The sequence below is a fragment of the Neophocaena asiaeorientalis genome, unplaced genomic scaffold (assembly GCF_003031525.2).
Source record: "Neophocaena asiaeorientalis asiaeorientalis breed wild unplaced genomic scaffold, Neophocaena_asiaeorientalis_V1.1 scaffold164, whole genome shotgun sequence".
NCBI classification, from domain to species: domain Eukaryota; kingdom Metazoa; phylum Chordata; class Mammalia; order Artiodactyla; family Phocoenidae; genus Neophocaena; species Neophocaena asiaeorientalis.
The window spans coordinates 1,104,436-1,129,755 of NW_020173727.1; the positions used below are offsets into that span (position 1 = coordinate 1,104,436).

Genomic DNA, 25,320 nt, shown 5'->3' on the forward strand with positions numbered 1-25,320 from the left:
AATTTAGACATATGTCCTCAAGCTGCCATCTGTTCTACAAATGGTATCCCATATGTTGTTGACGTGTAGAATTTTCATTGTTGACATTTATGAATTGACTATAATTATACTTTAATTTCCTTCTTGACTCAAGTTAATTATAAGGGTGTTTACATTTCCAAGTGGTATTTTAAAAAAAAGAAGGTACTAATTTCAGCTTTTACTGCTTGTTGTTTTAGATATGTGAATTGTATAAATTCCACTTTTTGGAATCTATTGAGGGTTTTTCTTCTCGGTAGTTTAGTTTATGACTAATTTTTGAAATATTGCCTAGATATTTTATAATAATGTGTATTATTCTTACAGTTTGTTTAATTATTTCTACCTATGTATTATTGTGTTTTTTTCCTCTGTAGAACTTTGAACATCTTAGTTATACATTTAGTGTTATGTTACTTGTTACATTTAGGTTTATTAATATTCTACTGCCATTGTGTCTTGTATCTATTATCACTATAAATAATCCTTTTATTCCATGTAGTGTTAATTGCTTTGAATTTAATTTGTCTAACAGTAGTACTGTAATGAATGCCTTCTTTTAGTTTTCAGTTGCTCAGTATACGTCTGGTCATCACTCTATTTTTTTTTTAACATCTTTATTGAGGTATAATTGCTTTACATTGTTGTGTTAGTTGCTGCTATATAACAAAGTGAATCAGTTATACATATACATATATCCCCATATCCCCTCCCTCTTGCATCTCCCTCCCACCCTGCCTAGATGTTTGAAGGCTCCTGAAGTTAAATACTCTTTTTGCCTGTGTCTCAAAGTAGATCTCTTTTTATTGACTTTGCCTGCTCCTCTGGGCACTCTACTGTGACCTTTCCTCCTGCTTCAGATTCTGAGCTTGTGTGAGCCATCTCACTCAACACAGCCGCGGATGCCGCCATTCTTATGACCGTCTCATCACAACATTCTACCCGATGGGGTTCTGCCCTTGGGAGCTCTCCTTCCCATCCTTCTCTGATGCCATCTCTTCAACTGAGTGTGGCCAGCCTTAACAATTCTGAATTCATGGATCCCACATAAAAATCCCAGTTTTCTCTAAGGAGACATCTTATTTTTGTTGTAAAATTTGGCCATCATTTATCTCTCTGACCGTTATTCACCTTTTTAGCAAGACCAGAATTTCTTCTTATATCCCTCAGGGGAGCCTTCAATCTCTGATCACTCTTCAGAACGCCCTCCCTATGGCACCTTCTACAACACTGATGCTGGGATGCATTTGTGGTAGTGTTACAGAGATAAAAATAATAAGGAACAACGATGTAGTTGATCGTTGTTTGTCTGAGCCAGGGAATGAACAAAAAGATACAAATTCAGACAAAGGTTACTACCAAAGTCATGTTATTTCTATTTCATCTTAGAAGAAATTCAGACACTCACCCTTAGATTTCACTCTTCGAGTTACTTTTCTACCACTCTGAATTTGACCCAAAGATTACAAAGCAGTGATATGGCTAGACTCCTGGTAGAAATGAGGCTCAAAGTTATTTGAAAAATTCCCACCCTGATCATCCTTTCAGGGGTATTTCATTTAATTACCTTTTGACTATGCTCTTCACAGAAGAGAGATTAACTTCTTATATCGCAATTTCCTTCTCTGCAAATATCACTAAAGGGCATGGGTAAGCTTAATAAAAGAGAGGGTGGGAAGGAAGAAGAGGGGACCCAAGGGCTGACCCTAGTGAACAGCTCTGCTGCAGAAGTGGATGAGGAAGGGGAGCTCTGAGAGTGTCAGCACAGATGGTGATAAATGATTCAAAACAGCACATGGGCTCCCTGAAGCCAGATCCCTTCTATCATCTCTCAACAACTCACATTGATAAAAGGCAAATGAATGTTTGTTTCTAATTATTCTGGAATGTCAATTGTGGCAGAGAAAATTAGTTTAGCTTTAAAAGTCAATTACAAACACATGTACCACGCAAATGTCAAGAGGGGCTGATCCTTGGAGAAATGCAGCGTCTCCGAAAAGCCAAGTGAATGAGTGAACAAGCGAGAGCTGGAAGCACTCTCACTTGTCACAGCCAGCAGTGCAAATCCCAGCACCACGAACAGCAATCTTCCTGACATGGGAGTCAGTCATTCCTGTCCGTACTCCAAACGTCATCCATCCCTTGGTTCAGTGCCAAGGTTTCTAAATAGCACAAAATGCTCTTCTTTCCATGATGTGCATTTCCTCACCTCTGTGAGGCCACTCACCTCTCATTTCTGTCTTCAGGTTGTGCTGCTCTATGCCTCTACCTATGTCCTGGTGTCCCTCAGCATAGACAGGTACCATGCCATCGTCTACCCCATGAAGTTCCTGCAAGGAGGTGAGCTGGCTCAAACAAATACGATCCTTGGGTGAGGGTTTTCACTAATATTAGCCTCTTAGTAATGGTCTTTTCCTCCCCCTTTCTTCTCCTCTTCCACTTCCTCCCCAACTTCATGAGTCTGATTGTCCAAAAAGATGTAGAAAAGAAAGTTTGGGTGCCTGGGAAAATGCTGATGGCTTCTATGGATGGCCAAGAGACACTAGGAAAGGTGCTTTGCTGGGCCTACTTTGTGACCATTTACCTTGACGCTGCCGCTGCCAGGTTTGTTTGTTTTTTTTTTAGGAGCAGTGTCAACACGCATACCTATCCAAACTAATGAACACTCCCACTTCTACTTGCTTACTTTCCAGACACAAGCACCTTGCTCTCCTTACCCTAAAACCATGGAAATAATTGGAAAGATGTCTTAATTTATAATTATAATAGAAACAAGGAAAACCCTCTTTGATCCAGAGATAGCAAAGAATCCCTGAAAGAAGGAAGCAGATGGGTCAGAGGGAAGGCTGAAACCACACAACCCACAATGCACACAGATGATGATGCAGCAATATGGCAGAAGTCTTCCTAAATAGATCGTGTAAATTTCCAGAGCAAGAAGGACTCAAGGAAACTGGCAGGATGATTCCTGGAGTACAATGAGGACATTTAATCACAGCACATCTCCCTTCCCACTGCTCTTCCCCTTTCCAGGCGTGCAGGAGGGATGGAGGTCTCTGCTTCCAAGTAGTGGAGATATTGGATTTGGAGAAACAGAGTGGGGCCCTGGGAAGCAGCTTGGAGGGATGGTGGGTACCTAGTCACAGGACTAATTGTCCATTCCTCCGCCCACAGGCAGAGCCCACTTACCTCTTTGACCTCCAAAAGCAAATAAGAAGCCAACATACTACACTTTCCCAAGCACGGTGTGAAAACGGTAAAATGAAGAACCTAATAGGAAATCTTGCCTACAAAAATGAGGTGCAATCAAATATCACAGAAAATGTGACAAAAGCCAAACTGTGGAAAATAGATAATACGTTTAAAATACCATTCTGCAGAATTTACAGCTAAGGAAGCAAAATTAATAGAGCAAGCAGAACTTTAGAATAAGTAGAATTAATGTCATCAGATTAAATACATCAGGCAGTACTGACACAGATACTTTGAATGGCAACTTAATAATATCTAATCAAATATAAAATGTGCAGCCTTTTGACATAGAAATTCTACTTCTTGGTATCTTCTCTGGACAAATACTCACATGTGTGCATGCACACGCATGTGTTGTATGTTGCAGCATGCTTAGAATAGCAGGAATTCAATGCTGACCTTGGTGTCCCTCAATGGAGGAAAGGCTAGCACCCTATGTAGAAGTTTCAGTAGATTAGGTTCATTGATTGCATACTATGTGCTATTCATGATTCTAAGTTCTTTACATATGTTAAATACTTTAATCCTCACAACAGCTCTGTGATGTCAATTCTATTATTATTTGCATCTTAATCTGGGCAATTACAATTCAAAGAGTTAAAGTAGTTTGCCCAAGGTCACACAGCTAGTAGGTGCAGAGGCAGGATTTGAACCCAGATGGTCTGGGTTCAGTTTAGGTGTCCTTGATTACTGTCTCTCAGTGAGGAGGTGGTAGGGCCATGGAGAATAATGTGCATTGACATGAAAATATCTACATCATATATTGAGTAATAAAAAAAACATACATGCAGTATGCATACTGTATGATAACATTATTGTAAAGAAAAACTCAAAACAATGCTAGATATTGTGTACAGACAGAGAGAGAAGAGTGTGAGAGAATGCAAGAAAAAGTGAGGTCTCAGAATAATAAACAACTGCCTGCAAAAATGTGCGCCAACTAGTCCTCACGCCCGGGGATGGGAGCTGGACTCTCCATAGAGAACACAGGGACTTACATGCCTTTAGGGAATTTTTATACCAGAAACATATCAGTGTGTTGTGTGCAACTGAAAGTAATTTTAAGATCGAATTTATACCTGTTTCTCAGGCTTTCTGTAGGTGTGAGTGTAGGAAGGTGTGCAATTAGCACCAAGCTTTCCAGACAGTGTCATGCTCTAGCATCTTCTCCGGCAGAGAAGCATGCAGGGGAGGGCACGAGGGTAAATGGGAGAGACATTTTATGATATGTGTATGCAAAAGTGTGATACTCTTACTCAGCCAACCACTTATTTACGTCCTGCAGGCTCTGGGAAGGATTGCATCCGGTGTACAAAAAGACACCCACACCAGAGTATTTCAAGGCGAAAGAAATAGGAGTAAAGTGAACTTAAGTATAAGAAAACATGTGAGGGGTGTCCCAGGACACTTGCTGGAAGTCGAGGCTTTGGGATCCACAGTCAAGAGGGAAACATGGTCAGTTACATGTCTCACCACCGTATTCATTAGATAAAAATTAATCAACTGTTTAGCTTATGGGAAGTATGAGTGGTTCTGGGAGATACTGTGCAATATTATAAATCATGTCCTAAATTACAGGAAAGGCAGGAATGAATATTATCGTGTTCTTTAAAAGATGTAAAGCAATTTACTTCCTCACTATGAAATTAATAGACGCTTCAGTTAGGGCACTTGGAAAATAATCATCTCTAATAGCTTCAGGGAAAGATGCAAGCTTGGAAACAGAAATTAGCCGTTTTCCCTTCCTCTGCCCGATCCCAACTGAAGTCATGGAAGAAGCCTACAAATAGGAGGAGACCTGCAGCTGGGATGGGAGCCAAGGAAAGACACCATCCAAAGACCAGAAACTTCAAGGAATTCCCAGCACACAGGGAGCAGATTAAATATTAACAAGGATGCCAAGCCCCCTAGGAAAGCTGCATGGCCTTGCAGGAAGTTGAAAAGGCCTGCACGGTTATAGGATGTGGTAGTTGGTGGAACAGGGTGTAAGAAGGTCCAGGGAACCCTGGGCTAGAGTCATCTTGCTGCTCCAGCACGTTGAGGGGCAGGGTTGGGGGTTTATGTGACGGAGCTGAGAGAAGGCGGGAGAAAGCGATTCCCCACAGAGCAGCACAGAAAATGGAGCCAGTGGAAGCCAGGAGGAACTCTCCTGTGGCTGAGCAAGCACATGGCAATGGTAACAAAACCAAGGGAAGGAGAGCAGAAATGGGGGGGGGGGCACATTTTCACTGATGTTTTATTGCTTTTTACTAAAGTGGTTATTTCCTTAGCCAGCAACTCCAGAGGAGTTGTCAGTGTTAAAGCTCTTTAGTAAAAGTAACTGTGAGAATAATTAGAAAAACATCAACCCATAATGAAGAGAGATATATAGTGCCAGGTATGAAAATATAATATAAAACTTTGATAATTATAACAATATGATACTAGAACCTATCTAAAGCATATAGAATACCAAATCAGTTAGAAAAGAATGAATTTGCCAGTGTATCGTGTTAGAATAGCTGTCTAGCCATTAAAAAAAAATAGATCACTACATGTTACAGTTAATTACAAAGTAAATTCCAATTGGATTGAAAAAGCAAAAATTTTAAACATAAGAGGGTATGGGTATGGGTAAAACGTTCATCATTTTGGTGAGGAAAATATCTTTCTAGGAAAGAAGTCTTGCAGTTCTTTAGTAGTCAAAAAGATCATTTGTATATATCGTTCATTTACTTGTCGCTTTGCTTCTTAAAAATTTCTCAAAATTTTTTCATGTCCTTTGCCCACTTTTTCAATTGGTGTGATCTTATTTCTTTGCCAGAGTTCTTTATAAGAAGGATATTAGCCCTTTGCTTGTCATATATAAATATTTCCTGTTTGTCATTTTGCTTTTTTTTTTTTTTTACCTGCATCGGCAGGCGGACTCTCAACCACTGCGCCACCAGGGAAGCCCTCATTTTGCTTTTTAAGTATGTTTACAATGTTTACTATTTATAAATAATTAAAAATTTTTTATTTAGTAAAAACTATTTTTATTTCCCTTATTGTTTCTGCTAATTGAAGAACTGCAAGATTAAATATTTGGATAGGAAATCTTACCAACAAGATAACTAGAGTAAGAGGAAGAATCCTCAGTGTTGGGCAACTATAAGGAAAAGGACACTTCTGTACACTTCCAGTGGGAGCCATAAATTGTAGACACTTTGGGGGAAACTTAGCTATATTTGCCCCAATCTTCAGTTTCTAAGAGTTCATCCTAAGGAAATAACCAGAGCAGTGCAAAGAGATGCATATGAATTATTTATAATACAAAATAATTGGAAACAATTTAAATACTTAATACTTTGAAAAACTGGAGTTTAGTCTAACCATGGAAAAATTTTATTTTGTCCGTGTTTTTTATTTATTTTATTTTATTTATTTATTTTTTGCGGTACGTGGGCCTCTTACCGTTGTGGCCTCTCCCGTTGCAGAGCACAGGCTCTGGACACTCAGACACAGCGGCCATGGCTCACGGGCCCAGCCACTCCGCAGCATGTAGGATCTTCCCGGACCGGGGCACGAACCTGCGTCCGCTGTATCGGCAGGTGGACTCTCAACCACCACGCCACCAGGGAAGCCCATCTACTTATTAATTTTTAAGTTCATTACTACATTGAAGCACTGCTTACCACGTAAGGTGACTGCAGGGGCTTTTTAACTACCTAATTATCACTGACATCAAGGGGCTGAGTTTTCAAACAGGAGCATAAGAGCTCCCACTCCACTGGATCACTGGATCCATGTACGGGGACGACAGAAAGACCTAAAAAGACTGTATTATAATTCCACCCCAAGGTTCCTGCTTGTTCAGTGTGCCAGTAATATCTGTTTTCTAAATCTTTCTAATAACTCTTTTCAGAGTGACAATTCAGCAAGAACAGAAGCCCAGATATTATTCTCCCAAGTATTTGGGATTCAAGATTCTACTAGAGTCGCTAGTTTATTCTAGAATTGTTCTCACTTCTTATAGCTCCTTGACCACACCCTACACACCTCTCTACGATACCACCAGACTCTACATTTCCCTCCCCACCCAGAAACATGCACCTGCTTTCCAATTTGAAAGTTGGAAGGTGGAGGGAGGTCTCCTGTCCCTGGATGAAGAAGGGCTGCCAGGGCCAGTCAGCACAGACAGCACAGCTACAATGGGGATGAAGATGAAGACCTTCAACAACAGCTTAACAGAAAGCATCACATCAAAACAACTCTTTTCAAAAAGCACTCTCATGTATATTAATTGTCTCTCTCTGGCCCCATCATGACTTGATTAGGTGAGCAGAGTGTGTATTTTTTTTTAATCCCACTTTAGAGAAGAACTCAGGCTGAGACTGAGTGATTTGCCCAAGGTCAAAATATCACATCTGAAAGAGCCCAAATCTAATGTGTACCAGACTTCGGGGCTAGGTTTGAATGAACCCTGCTCTCCAGAACCAAGTCCAGTGTTCTTTCTCTGCCTTACAATTCCTCCCTTATTCCTTCAAATAAAAGAAGGCTACTTAACATTTGGCAAACAGCTTTCAAACACTGTCACAGTGCTTCACAGTGCTAGGTACAAGAGAAGGATGACAGACAGACCAAAGTCCCATCCCTGCCTTTGAGGATGGGCAAGGTACAAGAGACAAGCATTCGCACAGCAACCTATCAAATGTATGTGGTACAAACTGAGCTCCACAGTACTTTAGAAATGGGCGCATCAACATCTCAATCAAGCAGGTAAATCGGGGAAGCAAAAGAGGAGAAACTGGGGAACACTGACCTTATACCAGGCAGTGTTCTAGTTTCCGTGTAAGCATACTCTTTTTAATCCCTGCATCAGCCTTAGATGCTGGTCCTATTATCCCCCTTTTATGCATGAGGAAACTGAGGCTCTGAGAGTTCCAGAATCCCTCTTCCACCATGATATTTTTCCACACTAGATGCCAAGTGTGCTCCCAAAGGATGTTTCCAGATGCCCAAGCATCCCTCTCTTTTTTCTGAGTAGAAAAGCAGGCCAAGGTCCTCAGCGTGATTGCCTGGAGCCTCTCTTTCCTGTTCTCCATTCCCACCCTTATCATATTTGGGAAAAGGAAACTCTCCAATGGTGAAGTGCAGTGCTGGGCCCTGTGACCCGACGACTCCTACCAGACCCCATACATAACCATCGTGGCCTTCCTGGTGTACTTCATCCCCCTGACAATCATCAGGTTAAGAGGCCAGCAGGCCAGACCCATACAGGGGCTTTCCCGGTTCACCAACTGCTGCTCTCCTCCCTTACAGGTCACTCATTGCTCCTAGTGTCCTTTGGGGAATGGGCTAGGTGACAAGGTTTTATCTAAAGATGCTATGTACTAAGCTCAACTCCTCCAAAGTGGGACAAAGAGGAGGGAACTAACATTTTCTGAGTATGTGCTGTGGGGCAGGCATTGTACCAGGTGGTTAACATTGATCTCATCAACCACACTACAACTCTGTGAAATAACTATTATCCCCATCTTATAAAAGATAAAACTCGAACTTAGAGAGGTTAAGTAACTTACCCAACGTTACGCAGGATTTAACCCCAGGTTTGTCTGATTCCATATCCTGTTCTTTCTCCTATATCATGCAACCTTTCAAATATAAGACATAGTACCAGTTTCAGAGATCTTATAATCGAAAAGACAGACAAACTTGAAACAAAATTGAGCAAAAAAATGCAATACACACAAAAATATGCTAGACAATGTAGGCGATGAGGTCAAATAATGGCAGGGAACACTTCTTGGAAGCATCCTTTGAAGGAAGGAAGGCTTCAGATAGGAGAAGGGGACGGTGGAGAGAAAGCAGTTTCCCTGGTAACAGGGGGTCAGAGTGCGTATGGTGACAGGAAAGGACAGGCAGGCAGTGCCGATGGAAAAGAAGTTGGCAATAAGCTCTTTCTGGATGGGGTGAGACTCAATTGTGAAGGGCCTTAGTAACCAAGCCATAGTATGTTCCCTTTGTCCTGCAGCCAATGGTGGGCCAAAGATGGTCTTTCAACAAAGAAGACCACAACCACCTGGGCAAGGCAGGGTCTCCCTTGGTCACATGGCAGGATCATCTCTGAAAGAGTGGCTCTGCACTGGTGGATGGGATCAGGAATTGCAGGGAGATACCTGGCATGTTGAGTATGTACATGGGTCTTGCTCATCCTGCACCTTCTGAGTGTCCCCAAGCCGGCCATCGAGTGTCACGTAATTCATCCTGGGCAAAGGAAGATCAGCCTTTGGGTTTCAATAGTATAAATAATGCTGTGATAAAAATCTTTGTACTTAAAATTTTCATGAGTCTCTGACTATTTCCTCAGAACTCATTCTAATGGAATTGCCAGATCACAGATGATGCTCATTTTAAGACTTTTGATGCATATGCATAAACCGCCCTATTAAAAAATGTGTATTCCTGCCGACAGCAAACAAGAGCTCTCATTTTTCCTCCCCTGACCCAGAGGAAGGTGGTGTCATTTCTTTATTAAGTCTTTGCTGACCACAGAGGTTTGAAAAAGTATCTCATTGTTTCAATATGCATTTCTTAGATTAATTGATGGCATATTCTTCAAGTGTTTTCTGACATTATAGGAGTCTCTTGTTCTTACTCTTTGTTCATCTTTAGTCCCTTAAGATACTAAAGCTGGAAAAATGTTATCCACCACATAGTCCAGCCCCTAAACTTTTTACGAGTAGACTTAGGGCTAAAAGAAGCAAAATGACTCGCTCTCCATCAGCAGCAGAGGTTGAGCTGGACAGGAGCAGAGTGATTCCCACTGTTAGCCCCTCAGCCGTACTGAGATTGGATATTGTCCAGTCATCTCTGCTGAATCTACAAGTTAACACCTATATTGTATTTCAACTTACTGCTCTCCTCTCCACCAAGCTGAATCTGGGGGGAAGCCTGAAGGGAAGATGAAGGTTATTTAGACAATGAATCAAAGGTAAGTAACAGCCACATTAAAAGAAGCCCATGGAAGAGGAAAGAGGCCAGTTGCAGCGGTAAGAAAGTATTTGGAAAGAAGTGACTCATGACGTCACAGGCAACTGACACATCGATTTCAGTGGCAGCAAATGTCCCAGCTTCTCTCCTGATTAATTTCCCATCAGCTCCTGAAATCAGTCAAAACCCCTGCTCAGCAGGGCGGATGCAGCCGTGAACCACAGGCTCCCAACGTGCTGTCTGGCCAGATCCCTCATGCGGGGCTTTCACTGTCTGAAATTTCCCCCATTAATTCGAGCTGCCTCTTCTTCTCCTCCAATTTGCCTATGGCCCAACTTGTGCATTTTTGTAGTGTCTTTGGAAAATGCAAAGTCTAATTTAATGATTAAAGGGGATGATTTCAAAATCACTCAGCCCTTGTCAGACAAAACAAAGGCCTCAGTAAACCCTGCTCCTTGCTTCCAGCTGGGGTAGAACCATGAAAATTCAGAGTGACCTTGCTCTGTCTGTCCTTGAGCTTCCCTGAAGCATTTCCTACCTACTCAGTCATCATCTTCCCTCTTCCTCTTCCATGGTCAGGCTTCTGCGGGAGAGAAAGCTTCTCTCTGGGGGATGCAGCATAGCAACTCCCCACTTCTTGAACCAAGACCAGGCCCAGATGGAGTTTTGTGAAGAATTTGTTTGCCAGCTAGTTGAGGGATAAGTTGCTATAATTTCACCTCTCTCAGAGCTAAAGCTCAACTCTTTTTTTTTGTTGTTGTTTTTCTTAATCACATTTTGGTACCCTGAGCTTGATTCTGTTGCTAGTGACTCTTTCAGATAAGGTTAAATTCTTAATTCCAAGACTGAGTAGACAAAAGAAACAACACAGATAAGGTGTTCATGCTCTTTATTAACCATGCCTCATGCTTTATTGTCCCTCATGCGTGATACATTTATATACAGATATATATATGTATATTCTTACCAAATTGATAGGCAAAAATACATATATACTATTGTTTTAATTCACATTTCGTTCATCACCGATGAGGTTGAACACATTTTATATGTTCGTTATTATTTTTGTTTTTTAAGTAAATTACCTATTCGTATTCTTTTACCCGTTTTTCTCCATTTTATTTTATTTTCTCTATTCTCTGTCTTTAGAGATATTTTTTACATAAAAACTTTTCCTGTTTTTATACGATTAGGATATTTTCCTAGTTTGTCCCTAGTTTGCCTTTTCATTTTGAATGTGATTTTATTTTGCTTTCAGTTAATAAGACTGACATAATTAAGGAGAGAAATCATGAATACCTAAATTAGAAAGTCAAATGACTCGATTTAAAAAAAGAATCATAGGAAAGCACTTTGCAAAACTTTATATAAATGCATGTGAAAATATGAATGAAGTGTATATGGCTTTTCTGTAATATATAAGCATTTTATATTTTAGTGTATTCACATTGACACACAATTTTCTTTATATTTTTTCATTTCTTTTCTTTCTTAGGAAATTGTCCCTTTCACAAACTTATCTATACTTTAACTTTTTAATGACCTATAATTTTAATTATTTGAAAATAATCTCAGTGTTGAGAGCATGTTAAAAATATCACCTTAAAATACTTTTTATTCGATTTTGATGTTTAATTTGATTTTTATGTAATATGAATTAGAGATCTAAGTTTAATTTGTTTTTGTTTTTTTTTTTTTAATGCTGGGTCATTTGTTCCAATATCACTTACTGAATGATTTATGTTTTCTCTACGGTATGAAATGGTAATTTTATCATATGCATATTTATATTATAAATGCTCTTATTGTTTCTGAGCTTTCTATTCCCTTCACTTTATTCTGTTTTTATTTTCTCTATTCTCTATCTTTAGAGAATTCTTTATGCAATAACCTTTTTCTTTTTTAATATATTGCAAAAATTTCCCTAGTTTGTCGTTTGTTTCTTCACTTTGAATATGGTTTCATTTTGTTTCCAGTTTGTAGTGATTGACATAATTAAGAAAAGGAGAAAACACACAAATAACTAAATTAGTGGTTTTTCTGCCCCTAACACCACATTGTTTTCATTACTGTAGCTTTATATACATTTAATATCTGCTAAGACAGATCGCTGGTCCTTTTCAGATTCCGTGGCTATTCCTGGAGAAGCTGCTCACACACTCTCCTTGCACCCACTACTGCAGCCAGAACAAGCCACCTCTTGTTTCCGGGACACCCCACACTCCTCTCACCCCTGGGCTTTTGTGCACATCATTCCTTATGCGTGAGCACTCCTCCAGACTCACCCTGCCTTGCTTCTGGCAAAATGATTCACATTCTTTCTGTCTCATTTCAAATACCAAACCCCACACAGAGCTGCCCCTGCCAATCCTAGGCCGCATCCCGCCTCAGCTTGTCCATGTTGCCATTAAGGCTTCATGGGAGAGTCACTGCCTGCTAGTGTGGCTACATTTCTTGAGTACATGGACTCTTGTCTCTTAATCTCTAGACTCCAAACCCAGCACATGACAGACACTTCATAAATGTTTGATTAAATAAACAATGCAGACCTGACTGATGAACTTCATCAATCAGACAGAAGTGTCATGTCACTCCATCTCTCTCTCTCTCTCTCTCTCTCTCTCTCTCTCACACACACACAGACACACACACCCCTAGTATGTAAATTTCTGGTTATTTAGTGCCTAGATCAGTTTCTGGCATATGGTAGATACTCCATAAATATATGTGAAAGGAAAGAAGGAAGGAAGAAAGGCAGAGAGGGAGGGAAAGAGAGGAAGGAAGGAGTGGTATTGTCAGTGGCAAACTGTCATGAGAGCTGTGTATGGATAAAGATTCTGTCATTAATTAAATCAGGCTGCCAAGACTTGAAACCACAGTGACTGACAGTAAAGGCAATACACTGTCTTTCTGGGTCAACACAACTCCTGTTGTTTCAAAATTTACTTGACACAACTGTCTAACTGCTGCTGGGAAAGGTTTTTAGCCCTGGTGTGACTGCTTTACTTTAGCTATGGTTATTTTCTTGCTACCTAATTGATTTCTCATTCTCCTATCATTTTTACTCTGTGAGACAAAGGCAGAAGCTTAAAAGATCCAGAGCCGACAATTGCAAAGGAATAAGAGGAAGAAAGCACACTTGTCATGGAGCACTGATTTATGTTACACGAAAAAAGAATCCATCTTATTTTGCTTGGGGAAAGGGGAACAGACTGTGGGAAAGCCCCAAGCTGAGGTCAGTACAGTTCTATGGACTACAAGGCCATGGTGGGTAAAAGGGCCCAAGATCCTAGCCAGCACTGTCCATGACATGAAGTCCAAGGCCAAGGTCGGATGACCCATCGCATCAGTCAAGGAAGTGACATCCTATATATTTTTACCTGAGGGGAGACAAGAGTTAGGTCTTTTGAAAAAGCCATTATCACTAGCCTGCCAGGTTATGGTAGATGCTTGTGTTTGAATTTCCCATATCCATTCCACTCTAAGCCACTCATGGCAACCCCTCCCCTCGGCATGTGAATGGTTCAGGAATGGCCATGTCATCCAATTCTAGCCAATGAAATGTGAGCTCTCTGAAGAGCTTTTGGAAAGATTTCCCCATTCGAAGCAACAAAAGAGTATGAAATGAAAAATAAAAATCTTCCTTCCACTTCTGCCCTGTCCCCCTCCTCAGAAGTAGCACTGTTAAGAATTTCTTATATACCAGCGGTTCCCAACCTTTTTAACACCAGGCACCAGTTTTGTGGAAGGCAATTTTTCCACGGGGCGGGATGCCGCTCACCTCCTACTGTGTGGCCTGGCTCCTAACAGGCCATGCACCACTACCGGTCCGCGGCCCGGCAGTTGGGGACCCCTGCTATATACCCTTCCAGGACTGTTCAATTCATATACCAGCATATACACATGTATAGAAACAAATTATACATGCTGAACAATGTCTGATCTTTAAAAAAACATGTTAATCAATCATTTTACTTTCCTGTTTAGAGCCATTCAGTGGATTTCCATTGTTTCAGGATAAAGTCCAAGACCTCTAACCCTGCACTAAAGGCCATGTGTGATTTGGTTCTTGCCTCACTCTCCATGCTTATCTTAAGGCACACAAGCTGCCTTACTCACCATGCTTCAGCCATGCTGGCCTTCTCTAAGTTCTTCAAATGCACACGATCCCTCCTGTTTCAGCAACTTTGCACATGCTGTTCCCTCTGCCTGAATGACCGTCCTCTTTTGCATTTAAAAAATCAATTTTATCCTTCAGATCTTCGCTGAAATTTCACCTCCTCTGGGAAGGCTTCCATGACCCCCAGAACAAGTCTTCTATTATATACTCTTGTATCTCCCTATATTTTATCTTCATAGCATTAGTATTAGTGAAATTAACTAATAAAGGGGAGAGACGTTTTTGGTCAGGGAGCATCCTTAAGCCCCTGCTAGGAGAAGAGTAAAAAGGACCGTGCTAAGTGAAGCATCAGCTCCCCCTACACCCCCTCCCTATGCTTGGCCTCTAATGAGAACTTCAGAGCACAACTGGACATCATCCTCAGGCCCCAAAATGAGGCAAAGATGCAGGCAGAGACGGAGCCTGTGGCTCCAAGACTGTGATGGGCCTCCTTCAAGTCCCCAGGCCTGTGCTGAGTCCTGCAGCGTTTGTGAAAGGGGCACTTTTGGTCTGAGTGGAATGCTCGCCATGTGTCTTGAGGACAGAGAGAATTTTTGTTCTGTTTCCTGACACTCCTCATACACAATCCAGAAGCAAGACTCAGGAACTGGCCTCAGGCATCCTCTTAAGTACTTAATGCCACTTGAAAGGTCTTCCTCTGGCTTAGACTCCCGCACTCTCCCACCGCCAGGAGCTGCCTTCATGAAGGTAATGAAGGAAAATGGGTCTGTGTCTGGACTGTCTTCCATAAAATCAAGAAATAAACCAGCCAGTTGCAGGGAAGAGGTATTTTACTCAATCTTAGTGACCCTTAGGTTTTCAGATTTCTAAGAAACTTGAAGAAAAGCTACAACCACTGAGGGAGTGGAGATAAAGAAAAGACATGGAAGAAGTTGACCCAAAAGAATGGAAGTGCTATTCCTCAGCTCTGTTTCTGAGAATGGGCTATTTCTAGGTCTGCTTGATCTTTAAGATACAACTGCCATAGACAAAATTCAGCGTGCCTAGTGGTACACCGGCATGGAAGCCCCAAGGAAGGGGGAGCTAACTGTCACTGAGGAACAGAGGCAGCTCAGAAAGGTTTCACAGCAAAGTGATATATAGAGAATGGGCTAAAAAAAAAATAAATGTATTTTCAGGAAGAAAGGAAAGCAGACACAGAGAAATGGAAGACCTTGGATCTCACATTCACCCAAAGTCAACCACATACTAAGCATGGAATTGGGGTTAGTTTAGTTGGTTTCTCCTGTTGCCCACATGGAAAAAATGTGTTGAGAGACAGTGGGGAGTGAGGGAGGCAGGAAGATAATCATAGAGATGAAGAAAGCAGAGACAGATTGTGGGAGACTCTGGATGCCCTGCTTGAGAGACTGGATACCGTCTTATAGGAAAGTGGAGGCACTGGAGGGTTTTTAAGCCAGGGAATGATGCTCTGTCCCAGAGCTCCAGTTCTGATGGCGGGAGGTGTGGGCATTCAAGATGCTAGCAGAGTGGAGGTGTTTAGAAGACTATGTCAAATAATCAGGCAAGAGATTATAAGGGGTGCTTGCTTTGTCAGCATGTATACTAAAATTAGAATGATACAGAGAAGATTGGTATGGTCCCTGCATAAGGATGACACATTAACTTGTGAAGTAATGCACACTTCTGTGTTTAACGGGTACTGAGTTTCAGTTGCGGAAGATGAGAAAGTTCTGGAGATGGATGATGGTGATAGCTGCAGAGCAATGTCAGTGTACTTAATGCCACCGAACTATACACTTAAAAATGGATTAAATGGTAAATTTTATGTTATGTTTATTTTACCACAATAAAAATATCATCAAAATATCAATATTAAACAAAAAGAGATCATAAGGGTCCGAAGTGATAGTGAAGAGCAGAAACGGAGAGGAAGGTACAGGTGATGGAGACATTTTGAAGGACAGTCCGTAGAACTTGTTGATTAATTAGGTGAAAGAAATCAGCAAGAAGAAGGAAATGAATGTATTCAGAGTGCTCTCTGACGCATGACTGTTACACCCTGAGAAGTGGCTGGATTTGGGGAATAAGCTAAAGAGGCATCTTACTTATTAGTTTTCCTGGCTAACAGTAAAGCTGCTACTGGCTTTTCACCTGCCTGCCTGATCCTAAGGAGACAAGGTGGGGGTGACTAAAGCCCAAACCCCTAACACATAAAATCTTTCTTAATTTTCCATTGTACATATGGTTGATGGTCAATAAATATTTGAATTATTGATCAATTAAGCCCTGGGGTTGCAATTGTAGTACACAATTAATGCTTGATGGTGGTTGTAACCTTTCCTTGTATTTCATTTACCTGGGAAAAAGTTTCCCTGCTCTAACAAGTATTCAACTTAGGGTAAAGGATAGACTCATTAGCAGTTTTCTTTCTCATTTGTTCTTTAATGTAGACAAACAATTTCCAGGAAAGTCCCTGGGCAGGTATATGAGAAGGAGTGAGGATGCTCCAAAAAGGCCCCGAGCTTTCCTGGAACACTCAGAGGGGTTCTCTGAGCGGGGGAAAATCAACAAGGAGGGTTTTACCACAGCCATTAATTAAAGTATATTCTAAAGATCATTAAAAGCAATTAGTGCTTTGTCAGCTACTGCAAACTAGAACTCTGATTTTTTTTCAACCAAGTGATTCTCAAGAGGGAAGTTGGTGCAGTTTTAAAATGAAGAAGTGCTTTGTCTCAAAGTTTTTAGTCAAGGTTCTTAATAAATTAGAAATGTCAAATAACTAATTAAAGGCATGCATGTTTATATTTATCAAAGGGAACAAAGGATACAAAATTTGCTAATGCTTTTGAGTCATTAACACTTTTTTCCTTTTAGGTACAGATTATATCATGTAAAAGTAGGTGTGATATTATGTGAAAATTGGGGAAGAAAGAAAATGGCATTTATTGAGCCTCTGCTAATTTTCAAGCCCGTGCATAGCACTTTAAATGTTGTCACATTTGATCCCTATAAACCTCTTAAGAGGTTTGTATTACTACCTCGATTTGACAGTCTCAACTGAGGCCCAGTGTCTTAGTGGGTTCGGGCTGCTATAACAAAATGTCACAGAGTAGGTGACTTCTAAACAACACAACTGTATTTCTCACAGTTCTGGAGGCTGGAAGTCTGAGATCAGGTTGCCAGTACATTTGGGTGAGGGCTGTCCTCCAGGCTGCAGACTTCTCCTTGTAGCCTCACATGGCAGAAGGGTCAAGAAAGTTCTGTGGGGTCTCCTCTTATAAAGGCACTAATCCCATTCATGAGGACTTCACCCTCCTTATGATCTAAGCACCTCCCAAAGGCCTCACCTCCTTATACCATCACATTGGGCATTAGGATTTCAACATGTAAATTGGGAGAGGAGAGGGACACAAACATTCCTCCTATTTCGCTCAGTGTATTAGTTATGTATTGTTGGGTAACATATTATCATGAGCCTGGTGACTTAAAACATATACTTATTATCTCACAGTTTCTGTGGGTCAGGAGTCTGGACAGTTAACTGCGTCCTCTGCTTAGGCAAGGCAGCCATCAAGGTGTCTGCCAAGGCTGGGGTGTCATCAGAGGCTCAACTGAGGAAGGATCTTCCTCCAAGCTCCCCTGGGCTCCTGGCGGAATTGATTTCCTGGGGCTGTAGGACTCACAGCAACTTGCTTTTTGAAAGCTAGGAATACAGAGAGACACTAGCAAGACAGGTGCTACACAATTATGTAATCACAGACATCCCATCACTTTCACCCCAATGCATTGATTAGAAGCAAGTCACAGGTCCAGCCACACTCAAGGGGAGAGGATGACACAGTGATGTGAACACTCGAGGTGGGAATCATGGAGGCACATGAAATCCTGTCTAAAATCAAGGTCATATAACCAGCAAGTAGTAGAGCTGGTTACAAATCTAAATCTTTCCGACCCCAAACCCTGTGTTTTGATTCCAATCTAAGCTATACCTCTGACCACAGAGTTATCTTGGAGAAATCAGTTAACTTCACCAGGTCCAAGCCTCCTGGCTTAAAAAAAAGAAGGAGCTGCCATCTACTGTGATTCTACAGAGGTGGGCAGACCGTGGTTGAGAGACCCCTGACTCCACACCTCACACTCAGGAAACTCGGAGTGGTCTTCACAGTATGGACCCACCAGACATTTTAATAGTATCTTTGGTCCTTTCCGCAGTGTCATCTATGCCATTGTGATCAGAACGATTTGGGTCAAAAGCAAAGCCCATGAGACTGATTTCCAGCTGCTCAGGTAAGTCTCTCATCTGCATTACCCAACTCTTAGCTAATTTTGCTTCTGTACAGGTTTTCCTCTAGCAAATGTGAGCTTGGGTTTTATAACAAGCCTGCTCTGTTATATCAGGGCCCAGCTGGCAGGTCAGACCCCCAAAGGCTGTCCTGGGCAGGCTCTGCTTTCTCCACGTGGCTTCCGTAAAAACTGAGGAAGGAGGACTTTGGGCCTGGCCAAGTTGTGCCAGCAGAGTCCTTTGAAGCAGCCTTTGAGCCAGGATCTGAGGGTCACCCTAGTCTGGCAGGTCTGGCAGAGAGGCCCCCTGGAGGACTCTGGGATGAAAAGAGAGGACAGTGCAGGGAGGAAGCCACACATTCAGCAAAACATGAGGACAAACATTTCTACTTGGCTTACATTCTACAAGAAAACTGCCATCTATCCACAGAACAGTCCTGGACCCTAGGACAGTCAAGGCATGGTTCATGCCTTCCCCACTGTCCCAGCACACCACCGCACAGCAGAGTGAGCCCGAGGCTGCCAGCTACAACCCTTCCCCAAATCCAGCTTCAGCAAACCTTAATGCTGAGCACCGCCTACACAATAGGTGCTGAGACTTGGAACGCCACCCTGCTTCCCAGGCAGACATTGCTGGGCCTCTGAGGACAACCTGGAGAGAACACAGCAAACCAACACGCCCGAAAGAAAAGAGAAAGTGTTCCTGGGTGTCTAGTTACTTTAATGCAACTAGTTCTGAAGGAGGGGACCAGCTCTGCTCCCATGGAGCTTCCACACCTCCTCCCATTCCAGGTACAGGCACAAATGCACACATTGAAACACCCAGTCTCACATACACACACACACACTTACAAGCCCATATGCACACACATATATATACTCTCCCACATAGGCTCACACAAGGGTAGCAAGGTATAACACCGATCCCTGGAGTAAGAAGTGCTCATTTCTGTTCCAGATGTGCCACTAAGAGCTGTGCCACCTTGCAAAGTCATTTAACCTCTCTGGACTCCAAGGGGTTAAAATGAGGGGACAGATTAGATTCTCTCTAAGTCTTCCTCTTTTCAGACTTTCAGCTGTTACCTTTACTGGACCAAGACAGAGCTCATTTTCCTCCACATCGAAGCTACTTCTTTTAGGGTTACTGAGAGAAAGTTAAGAGGTTCATTACTGAGCACTAATAATCTGTATCCCTTTCCCTAGGAGAATTAGTAGAGATGTAAAAGTCTTGGTGTCTTCATCTGAATTCAGTTCAATTCTGCTGTGTTCCAACATGTGTCAGGAGTGGTCCAAAGGACCAAGAATGCTAAGGAGTAAATAGCATGGATCTTGACTATAGGAAGCCTACAGCCTCGTGCACTGGGTCTCAGCCCTAGCTGCACAAGAGTGTTTCCCAGGGAGCTTTACAAATGCACCAGTACCCAGAAACTGCTGCCTGAGAGATTCTGATTTACTTCATCTGGGGTGGGGTCTGGGCATCATTACTTTGGAAAAGCTCTTTGGATGATCTTAATGTGGATCCATGTTTGACAGCCTCTGGTCTAGTAGGAGACACTGTCACAGGTAGCTGACTTCCACTCTGAGTGACGAGTATAACCCAGAGGTGTTCACAGGCTGCTGGGAAATTTTCCACCCATGAAGAATCTATCATTTGCTTGTGGCTCAGCACGGATCTTTGTGCCTCCCTCATGCTGGTCTAGTCTTTGCACTCTGGTTCTTCTAGAAGAACAAGAGTAATCAGAGGGGATAAACACAAATGCACTCATTTTATTCTTTGTGGGTGGCTGGCGATGGTCAAAGATCAGAATATTTGTCTGGAAAAAAAAGATGGATGAAGGCATCCTTCCTATATCAGATATCAAAGAAATACACCAAATAGTTGTTGAACAATCATAGAATTACATGAAAGGGGGAATAGAACAGGACAGAAACTCTAAAGGAAACCTAAGGTATTTAGGGTATTATGAAGTAGTTCAGACTGATAGGAAAATAGAGATTGTTTGAAAATTAGTGTTGTTGAGAAAACTAACCAACTATTTGGAAATAGATGGATAGGTAAATAAATAAAAAAAATACACATGATTGCTACCTTATATGCTATAAGGAAATACACTTCTGATTAAGGGAAAGAAAAGAAAATATACAAATTATTGTTTATAATCAGGAAAAATTGAAAAAGGTATGAACATCCTACAATGAGGGATTAAGTACATTAATTATACAGCCATACAATGAAATACTACAGCTCTAAAAATTATTGTATAGTATGCTTATTGCCTTAGAAAGAGGTTTACGATGTATTAGATTAAGAAGGAGAAAGCTGTATGGTGTTGCCTTTATAAATGTGTGAATATATAATATACAATAGAATATATAAGTGCATGTACAGATAGATGATAGCTGGATGGATAGATAGATAGAAAATGTCAGGGAGGACAAGTACTAAATGTTATAGTGATTATCTCTGAGTGGTAGAATCTTAGTTGACTTTTATTTTCTTCTTTTCTTTATTTATTTTTTTGTGTGCTTGGACACTGAGAGGTCTAACGCTGAGACTGTATACATATATTCATTTTGTAAAAATTATCATCTATCTTTTACAAAAGGAAACCATATTAATTTTTAAATTATACATATCTGTATAGACATATCATTGCCTGGGGAGCTTTTCAAGTGAGTTGTCACTTAACAGAGTGCATGACCCTAGTGTGATGGTGAACAGATCAAGTGTAGTGCGACCAGAAGGCTTTGGAAGGTCCAGAGCTTTGGGCTGGAAGGATGCATGGGGAAAAGGGGGATGTTTTAGTATGCTCAGGCACCACAACAATATACCACAGTGAGTGGCTTAAAGAACAAATTTATTTTATCACAGTTTTAGAGACTCGAAACCCAAGATCAAGGTACCAGTCAGTTCTGTTCCTGGTAAGAGTTCTCTTCTTGGATTGCAGATGTCCGCTGCTGCCTTCTTGCTATCTCCTCACATGGCAGAGAGGAGAGAGACAGAGAAATCTTTCTAATGTCTCTTCTTATAAGGGCACTAATCCCATCATAGGGTTCCTGCTCTCGTGATCTCATCTAACTCTATTTCCCAAAGGCCCCATCTCCAAATACCATCACATTGGGGGTTAGCGCTTCAACCTATGAATTTTGTGGGGACACAAAAATTCAGTCCATAACAGGGGAAGAGTCAGGGAAAAAAAAGAGATGGTGGAAAAAAACAAAGACCGACCAAATGAGAATAGACAAAAGCTATTTTTTCAAAGCTTGCTAGAGCAAGGGAGTCACCCACCATCACTTGTCTCTTGGCAGAAATACAAAAGCAGGCGGTGGAGTGAGAAAGCCTCCAGGACGTCCTGATTGGTAGCTGTTGGCATGTGGAAGCTGTAAGTGTGCTGACTAGAAGCATGGCATCCTGTGTGATGAGTTAGGGGTGTGTATTTGGCTTTCTCAGGATGGCTTTAAGTAAAAAACAGGGGCAAATATTAAAGAAGCTGTCAGCCGTTTATCAAGTCTTGGCTATTTGGGGTAGACTGTTACAGGTATTCTTATTTGGCTTATGGACTGTGAGATAGAGACAGTGGTCTGACTTCCTCCAAGTCTGAGTTGCACATAGCAGATTGGCTTCCTGGTCTGGTTACTGTAGATAATGGGTTAGTTTCCTGGGCTGGTTGCTGCAGAGTGTGGGTCAGAGTTCCATCTTAAATATGATCTGGCCACGATCCATTCGTTTGTTCAGTCTGTCAACACAGACTGACAAGACAGAGGGACAGACAGAACACTTACTGTCAGCTACTTCTGGGTCCTTTCCATACTTTACCTCCCTGAATCCTTACAGAACTGAGAGGTGATATTATCACCTATCTTTTGCACATGGAAGACAGGCTCAAGGGTAAAGCAATTTGCTTGTTTTCATAGGTAGCGCATAACACAGCAGGATTCAAATGCACACATGATTGGCTAGAAAGGCTATGTTTTCTCCTCTACATCAAGCTCCCTCTCAGGAAGGACATGACAGAAAGGAAGGTGGTGAATGACTGAAAAAAGAGTTCAAACTAAAAGAAACCAAACCAACCATTTTTTAAATTAAAAAACCCAAACAGGATTGTTGGCATGGCTGTCTTTCACCAGCCTCCCTGCTGTGCTTGGCCTTCAGAGCACTATTCCAGAGTCACCTCCCGAAGTGTTTTGTTTTGATATATTTAAAAATCTAAAAGGTGACCTAATTTTGTTTAAGTAGGCTGAGCTCTTCCTGTACTTTCAGATTTAAATCAGATTGCTTTAAACCCTTGTCCTGTGATTTCTGCCGGTTCCAGGAGACTGCTGTGTCTTCTCTCCCTGTCCCTCTGAGTTCTTACCCCACTGTCTCACCTCCAACAGCTCTTCTGTTCCCTCTGATCCTGGTCCGACGAACCATGGAATTCACCTTATTTTCCTTAGGTTTGAGGTGATGAAAAGTTTCCACATTCTGTCAGCTACCCCACCACCCGGGGTATCTCCCGCCCCTTTTTTCTCAGCAGGACTTTCACCACTGTGGTTGGGCCCCTGTCTCTCTCCATAGTGCCCCATTTCTCACTGCTACTCGATTTTCCAGTCCCTGCACTCTTGGGTTTCCCCCATCCTCTAGTCCCTGAGATATTACAAAGCCACATAGAGATCCATTTTCCCACTGATACACAGTATGCCATTACTCCTCCCCAAAGGTGGAAATGGCTACAGTCAGTTTTTATTCTTTAATAAAAGTTTATATGTCCATCACACCTATTTTTTAGTTGTCTGTATCTTTATATCAGCACCACTGACCCCTTTCTGGAATGAGGAGCAGGCAGATGGTGGTTTCAAAAGCCTGTATACTCTCTACATCTTATTCATAAGCAAAACTCACTTGGTTTTCTCTCTGTCATTACAGCCAAGTAGCTCTGGAGTTGGCTGGTAAGTAGGATCTCCAGTGGTGTTAGTACCCCAGGATTACTGCTCATCAATGAGGGGACATAAGCAATGATTAGCGTGAACAGAAGCTCACTTTGTAAACACGGGCTGCAAAATTCAAGTTTAAGAATCACTCTTCTTTCTGGCAAGTATGTCTATTTCTCCCCCTCAAAGGCTGACAGAAAGGAAAAGAAAGAACTATTTAATAAATGATCTACAGACTTTCCCAAAAACAAGTGCGTGGAAGGCGAGAGGTAGAGAATATGAGGTTTCCAATCCCGTAGGTTATCTTTCATAAATGAGCTTGCTCTTGATGCCCAGGGGTGTTTACTCCTATAAAACAGAACATTTATCGCATGGAGGCAGGAGATGGGGGAGGTGCACCCATGAAATATATGAAGTATAAGATATCTGATATAACTGAGTCTGTCCATTATGACTTGGAAGATGTGATGTGATCCATGCTATATCCAAAGTACATGTTTCCAATTAAATGGGGCAGAACGAGCTGAAGAAAAATTTTTGGATTAGGAAGTGGGTTAGAGTCCTGTTCACCTCTAACTAAATGAACTTGAAATAAGCTCATTAAGTAAATTTCTTCATCAGTACATGAGAGTAAAATGGCTTCTTTGCAATCAACACCATCAGCAAAAGACATAAAGAACTTTATGGAAAATATATACATATATAAATAAATGACACTTATAGCATGTTCGTGGATAGTAAGATTCAGTACCATAAAGATGTCAATTCTCCTCAAATGATCTACAGATTAATGCAGTTCCAATCAAAACTGAAATGGGACATTTTACTGAGCTTGACAAGCCAATTTAAAAACATACATGGAAATTTCAAGCACCAAGAAAAAGCCATGAAGACAGTTCTGGAGAAGTAGAACAAGGTAGTAGAGGTTTACTGAACCAAATATTGAGTTATCATAAAGTTAGAATGATTAATAGAGTATGGTATTGACACAATTCAATAGAAAAATGGAAAATAAAACAGCCCCCAAACAGACCTATACATATATGAGAACTTGATACATGTCAGAAGATCATAGGGAAAGAAATGAAATTGGAACTTCACCTCAATTCTTAGGCAAAATTACATTCCAGGATGTTATAGACTTAAATGTGAAATGTAAGACTTTAAAAATTTTTTAAAGAAAATGTAGGGTGTTATTTTTATGACATTAGAATAAAGGAATTCTTAAATGAGATACAAGATACAAGGTACATTAAACCAAAAAATTGATGGATAAATTTGACTCTATTTATATTTAAAAGTCAAGCCAAAAGGTGGGAGAAGCTATTTGCAACACGTAATCTGGGAAAATGTTATGAAGAATGTATGAAGAACTCCTAAAAATCAATCAAATATATTTTTAAAAAAGATAAATAGAAGAAAAATGAGCAAGGCACAAACAGACATTTCACAGGAGGGAAAAGAGAAACAGCCAAAAATAAGATTCTCAACCTCATTGATAAATCAGGAAAGTGCGCATTTAAACTTCAATTAGATACAATTTTCCACTCACAGGACTGGTTAAAAATTTGAAGTCTGTTATTTCTAATTATTGACAAAGATATAAACCTCATGGTTCATCTGGCAATAGCACTCCTAAAAAACTTAGTAGACTTCTGATTTATTTGCTTCCAGTCAGTTCCACATGCCAGCAATCACCATATTTAAAAAGTCTTTCTGAAAATAATTCTCAGGTCTGACTTGTTTCTTTGCTTCCTCATCCAATCCCTTTCCCCTAACTGAAT

At 41.1% G+C, this 25,320-nt stretch overlaps 1 protein-coding gene and 1 non-coding gene across 2 annotated transcripts in view; both read left to right on the forward strand.

Moving 5' to 3' along the window:
* The window catches only part of NPSR1 (neuropeptide S receptor 1), a 128,206-nt gene that overhangs the window by 90,044 nt on the left and 12,842 nt on the right, over positions 1-25,320 (forward strand). Inside the window, 4 exon segments of the mRNA XM_024750761.1 lie at positions 2,265-2,358; positions 8,276-8,477; positions 18,557-18,613; positions 18,615-18,631. Of these exon segments, the coding sequence (XP_024606529.1) occupies positions 2,265-2,358; positions 8,276-8,477; positions 18,557-18,613; positions 18,615-18,631 (370 nt within the window).
* On the forward strand, positions 15,923-16,029 carry LOC112403358 (U6 spliceosomal RNA). The gene has a single exon (XR_003003890.1). It is a non-coding gene; the product is annotated as a U6 spliceosomal RNA (small nuclear RNA).